Source organism: Chiloscyllium plagiosum, chromosome 29 (assembly GCF_004010195.1).
Source record: "Chiloscyllium plagiosum isolate BGI_BamShark_2017 chromosome 29, ASM401019v2, whole genome shotgun sequence".
In the NCBI taxonomy this organism is placed as follows: Eukaryota; Metazoa; Chordata; class Chondrichthyes; order Orectolobiformes; family Hemiscylliidae; genus Chiloscyllium; species Chiloscyllium plagiosum.
In genome coordinates this window covers 20,876,651-20,882,650 of record NC_057738.1, presented here as the reverse complement: position 1 = coordinate 20,882,650, position 6,000 = coordinate 20,876,651, and the positions used below count along the sequence as shown (strand labels likewise).

General features: G+C 40.5%; 1 protein-coding gene across 9 annotated transcripts in view; it reads left to right on the top strand.

Moving 5' to 3' along the window:
- Positions 1 to 6,000, top strand: part of LOC122564415 (genetic suppressor element 1-like) — a 301,389-nt gene that overhangs the window by 257,528 nt on the left and 37,861 nt on the right. For all 9 annotated transcript variants that reach the window (XM_043719252.1, XM_043719243.1, XM_043719246.1 and 6 more), the window contains one exon: positions 5,581 to 5,857. In XM_043719252.1, coding sequence (XP_043575187.1) covers positions 5,581 to 5,857 — 277 coding nt within the window. The remainder of the gene's footprint in view (positions 1 to 5,580; positions 5,858 to 6,000) is intronic.

Here is a 6,000-nt window from a genome sequence, read left to right as displayed (position 1 = left end):
ACCTGCTGCGCTTTTCCAGCAACACATTTTCAGCTCTGATCTCCAGCATCTGCAGACCTGACTTTCTCCTTTATAATTTTGTATGTCGTCTTCCTAGCTAAATCAGTTGCATGCAAAGTTTAGTTTTTTAATGGTTAGGACAGTGGTTCGCCAAGCGGCACAATGCTTTGTTTTGTTTTATATGATGACCTCTGCAATATTGCCATTCAGCCTTGATCTTCCTACTGGCTCTTTTGTAGATACTTGTTGCTTTTCTCCATAGTGTTGCACTTTGAAAGTCTAGCTTGCTTTTCAAAATAGTGTATGGTTCTCAGTTGGTCCTCCGCACAGTGGGTAAACCTGTCTGTTCACCCTTGCATGCACTTTAGCAGTGAATTTGCAAACTCAGGACTTGTGCATTTGTTATATATTGTTCAAAAGCCAGATTCTCTGACATATCTCATACTTGACACAATTCTATCCTTGATTGGATAATTTTTCAGATGCCTGATTTCATAGGACTATGCAATCTTGTAAATACAATCACATAGCTATTAGTAGACATATTTTCACCCTAAGTTCTAATTTTGAATATAAACTGTTAATAATTTATATTCATTTGGGGTACAAAGCAAGCCTTCGATGCTTTCAAAAGTTCTGCAGTTTTTTTTTCATTCTTCACAGAAATTTAAGGTGAAATACACTTTGTAATAGTCTGTCCCAAATAATGACAGAAGTGCAGCTCCTAACTTGTTAATTAAACCTCTCACAATTACATAATCTTGCCATTGCAAGTTGAAAAACTGCCAGCTCTATTTCATATCATCTTTCACTTCAACCAGAGCCAGGAGAGGAAAGTTTACAGCCTTTCTGAGACTTACCCAGTGATTCAAATGCAACCTATTTCTTTATCTAATTTTCCTTTTTCCATGGTGTCCAGTGGTTATTAGCAGCTGGTAACAGCTCGGAGTATATCTGTATTGCTATTTTAGTAGCTGTGGTTCTACATAGTTCTTCAAAACTCAGCCTTGTTTCCATTTCTGTCCACTTTGTTATATGATAGGTTAGTACAATGCCACTTGCACTGTCTTTATTAAAACTATTTGTATGATGGTTCCTTGTACTAAGTGCCTCATGGCAGATTCATATGACTACAGTAAACCAAGAAGCATATTGGTACAATTTCTGTTCAGACAGTGGTCATAGCACAGAGGTATCATGTTGGAATGGAGTTGTCCTGGGAGTTCACAACATTAACTCTAATCTCCATGAAGTTAAAACATGGCCAAGGAAACTCCTGCTGATTAAACCCAACACCCTTGTTCAGCTGCTTAACTAACCTAACCTAATGACTTTGACATTTTGTATGGTACTTTATCAAATGACCTTTGAAAGCTCAAAAACAACACATCTGTTAGTTCCCCTCTATCCCCCTTGTTAATAATCAGTACTCCTCCACATTGAAAATGAGTTGGAAAAAGCACTGAGACTAGCATTGATACCAAATGTTTTCTGGGTAGGGCCTTGATTGCCCATCTCTGAATTGACCAGTAGCACTACCACTGACTGACAGATTAAAACTGTAAGGAATAGGAAAACTGGAGTCGGTCTTTAAGCCCCTTGAGCCTTCTCCACCATTCAATAGGATCTTTCCTAATTCAACATTTTCCCACATTCACTTTCTGTCCTTTCCCCATAACCCTTGAATCCTCTGCTGATGAAGAATCTATATATCTCAGCATTAAACATACACAAGGACTTTGCCCCACAGTTGCCTTTGGCAAGGAATTCCAAAGACTCTGAACACTCTGAACAAAGAACTGCCTCCTCATCTCAGTCTTAAATTGGTACCCCTTTATTTCTGAGACTATACTGTCTTGTCCTAGACTCTCCCATGAGGGGAAATATCTTCCCAGCATTTCCCCTCTAAAGACCCTCAAGAATCCTACACATTTCAATAAGATTACCTCTCATTTTTCTAAATTCCAGTAGGTCAAGCCCCAACTTGTTTAACCTCCGCTCACAGGACAATCCCTCCACACCAGGGATCATCAAAGTGAATCTTCTCTGATCTGCTTTCAATGAAATAATATCTTTCCTTAAATTGGACCAAAATGGCTCTCCATATTCCAGATGTGGTCTCACCAACACCTTGTATAGGTGCAGTAAGACTTCCCTACTCTTTTACTCCAACCTCCTTATAATAAGATCCAGCATTTTATTAGCCTTCCTGATTACCTGTTGCGCCTGTGTGCGAGCTTTCTTTGTTTTGTGCACAGATACCCCAAAGTCCTTTTATGTTACAGCTTTCTGTGTTTAGATAATACCCTGTTCTTTTGTTCTACCTTCAAAATGAACAACTTCACATTTGCCGTATCATACTCCATTTGCCAACTTTTTGCCCACTTACTTAACCTATCAATATCGCTCTGTAAACGACTTTTAGCTTTCTCGCAACTTGCATTCCCACCTATTTTTGTATCATCTGCAAAATTGACTATGGTTCATCCGCTTTTTCCTCCAAGTTATCAATTAGTATTGTAAATAGTTGCAGTCCCAGTACTGTTCCCTATGGAACCCCACTGCTATAAGGCTGCCAAACTGAAAACGAACCTCTTATCCCCATTCGCTGTTTCCTGCCTATTAGCCAATTCTTTATTCACACCAGTATATTACTCCAAGACTGTGGCCTCTAACTTTATGACTTAACCGTTTGTGTAGGACCTTGTTGAATGCCTTTTAAAAGTCCAAATACAACATGTTCCCCTCTATCCACCCTTGTTGAAACTTCCTTGTAAAAGTCTAATAAATTACTCATTTCCCTTTCATGAAACCAGGCTGACTCTGCTTGCTTAGATTATGATTTTTTCAAATGTGCTGTTATTACTTCCTTAATCATTGATTCCAATGCTTTCCTAAGAATTGATGTTGGCTTGTTTGTCATTGTGGACTTTTGACTAATAGTAAGAGAACCAATAAGAGGGAGAAACCTACTTGACAATCTACATTCCAGCCACATCTATCCATGATTGCTATGAGTGATCACTGCACAATCCTTGTGAACATGTTCCTTGTTCACACTGAGGATCTGTCCATTAAATTGTGTGACACTATCAACCATGCTTAAGCAAAGCAGATCCACTGGCTCAGAATTGAAGGTGCTATGGGCTAGCAGCTGCAGAATTTTCATCTGTCACAATCTGTAACCTTATGGCCTGGTATTTATCTTGTTTTATCGTTATCATCAACCACTGGCGTGTGTCAAATTATCCCAGGAGCAGCACCTGACATACCCAAAAATGAGGTGCCAACCTCTGGGTGCTAAAGTGCAGGAATGCACATGTGCTAAACACTGGGAACAGCATGCTTTTGGCAGGGTAAATGATTCCACAGCCAACGGATCAGATCTAAGCTCTGAAGTCCTTGCATAATTCCATTACAAATGATAGTAGACATCTAAACAGCTAACAAAAGAGACCGAGCAAATATCCTCTCCCCAAGGATAGAAAAGGATAATGCTGAAAGTTTGCGACCATTTTCAGTAAGAAGTGATGAGTGCATAGTCCATCTCAGTGTCTGCCTGAAGTCTCCAGCATCATTCTTTGTGCCCATACCCAAGCTGTTCCAGAATTATTACCACTCTTACCTGACAAAGTGGAGAATTGCTAAGGTATGTACTGTCCCCAGAAAGTGGGACAAATTCAGTCTGACCAATTACTACCCAAACTGTCTACTCTCAGATCATCAACAAAGAGATGGGATACATTATCAACAATGCTACCAAATGGCATGTGACTGGCAGTAACCTGCTGACTGATGCTCTGTTTGGGTTCTGCCAGAACCACTTAGCTTATGACTTCATTACAACCTTTGTCCAAGCATTAGGAAAAGAGCTGAATTCCAAAGGTGAAGTGAAAGTGACTGCTTTTGACATCAAGGTACCATTTCACCAAGTATCGCATGAAGGAACCCTTGTAGAAGTGAAATTAATGGGAATCAGTGAGAAAACTTTCCACTGTTTGCAGCCAGAAAAATAGTTAATCAAATGGTTACTTGAAGCCAATCTTCTCTGTCCCAAGATATCATTGCAGGAGTTCATCAGGGTAGTGTCTTAGGCCACAGCATTTTCACAGAATTACAGAAGTGTTATGGCACAAAAGGAATTCATTGTGTCTGTATTGGCTTATTAAATGTGCATCATTACCTAGTGCCAATCTCCTGGATTTTCCCTATTGACGAGCACATAATCATCAGGCGCCTGGAATGCCTCAATTGAACCTGTCTCCATCACACTTCCAGGCAGTACATTCCATACCCGAACTATTTGCTTATGTTGAACCATTTTTCCTCCCTTCACCCTTGCTTCCCTTGCAGATCACTTTGAAATCTTGTTCTGTGCAGAATAGTTACATGGTCTTGATAGACTGGATGTACCTTGAATTGAAATTTCACCATATGCTATGGTGGGATTCAAAACCATATCCCCAGAATATGAAACTGGGACTCTGAATTACTAGTCTAGTGATATTACTGCTGCAGCACCTCCCCTTGCTACATCACCTCAGTTGTTACATCAGTGACCTTCACTCCACCATAAAGTCAAAAATGGGAAGATTCACTGTTGATTGCACAGTATTCAGAACCATTGGCAGCTCCCCTGATACTGAAGCAGTTTGGCCCTGTAAGTACAAAGATTTGGACAATATTCAGGATTGAGCTGATAAATGACAATAATATTCATGCAACATTAGTGTGAGGCAATGATAATCTCAAACAAGGAATAATCTAACCAGCACATTCAGCGGCACTGGCATCATTGAATCCCCCATCATCAACATCCGAGGGATCACCTTTGATCAAAACTGAACTGGACCAGCCAATGTGAATACTGTGTTAACTCATGCAAGTCAGCAGCCTATGGCACTGACTCACCTTGCTCACCACTTGCCTGGATGTTTGTAGCTCAAAGAACGCTCAATAAAAAACTCAAATTGAACCAGGTTCAAGCCACCCCATCCACCACCATAAACACTCAGTCCCTCCACCACCAGCACATCGCAGCAATATTGCGTACCATCTACAAGGAGCATTACAGCAATTCCCCAAACCTCTTAGGATTGCAGCTTCCAAGCCCATCACCTGCAGCAGCTGGAAGAATGAGTATAGTAAGCTCAAAACCAGTGTTCAAGCACCAGGCACGTTGATTCATGTGCATTGCTTTCATTTCCTACAAAGTCCTTGTTGATTTTCAGCACCGTTTACAAAATGAACTCAAAGTCACACTTCATTCTGACCTGGAACTACATCACTGCTCCTTCACTGTAACTGCATAATCATCCTGGAACTCTCTAATAGCCCTGTGGGTGTAATTCAAGAAGACAGTTCATCACCACTTTCCTAAGAGCAGTTACAGAAGGGAATAAGTGCTAACATTGCTAGTAATGCCCATATCCCATGAATGAATGAATGTAAAAATTGCATTTAATGATCATTAAAAATAATTATTGGCTCAAACTTTTATAACATTTTCAATTGGATGTTTTGTGCATTTTTTAATAAAACAGAAAATGGTATTTCTGATCAGCTGCATTTCTTTTTCAGAGAAAGCCAAAGCACCCTCTCTGGGAAGTGGAAAAGCTCGAACTTTGCCTATAGAGCCTATTGCCGTGCCTGCTTCCTCTTCTCTTCTTGGGGTCTCCTCGAACATTTCTTCACATTTCTCATCCTCAGAGGGGAAGTGTGGGCTGCGCCATAGCCCTCAGCAACAGGGGAGGGAGGAACGACCAGGACATGGAGTTGACTTCCGTCAGCACCACCTCCAGCAACTTCAAAGCGAACAAGGGCATCAGGTTTCCAAGCAGGAACGAGACAGAAGCAGGTGAGTAGCATTTCAACATGAGCTGATGTTCCACAAACAAAGAGTATGGACTATTCTGAAATAAATGGTATTGTACTAATTGCAGTAAGATTTGTCTTATATGCTGTGCTTAAATCCAAAATCAGTGTTGTCTAACAGTACAC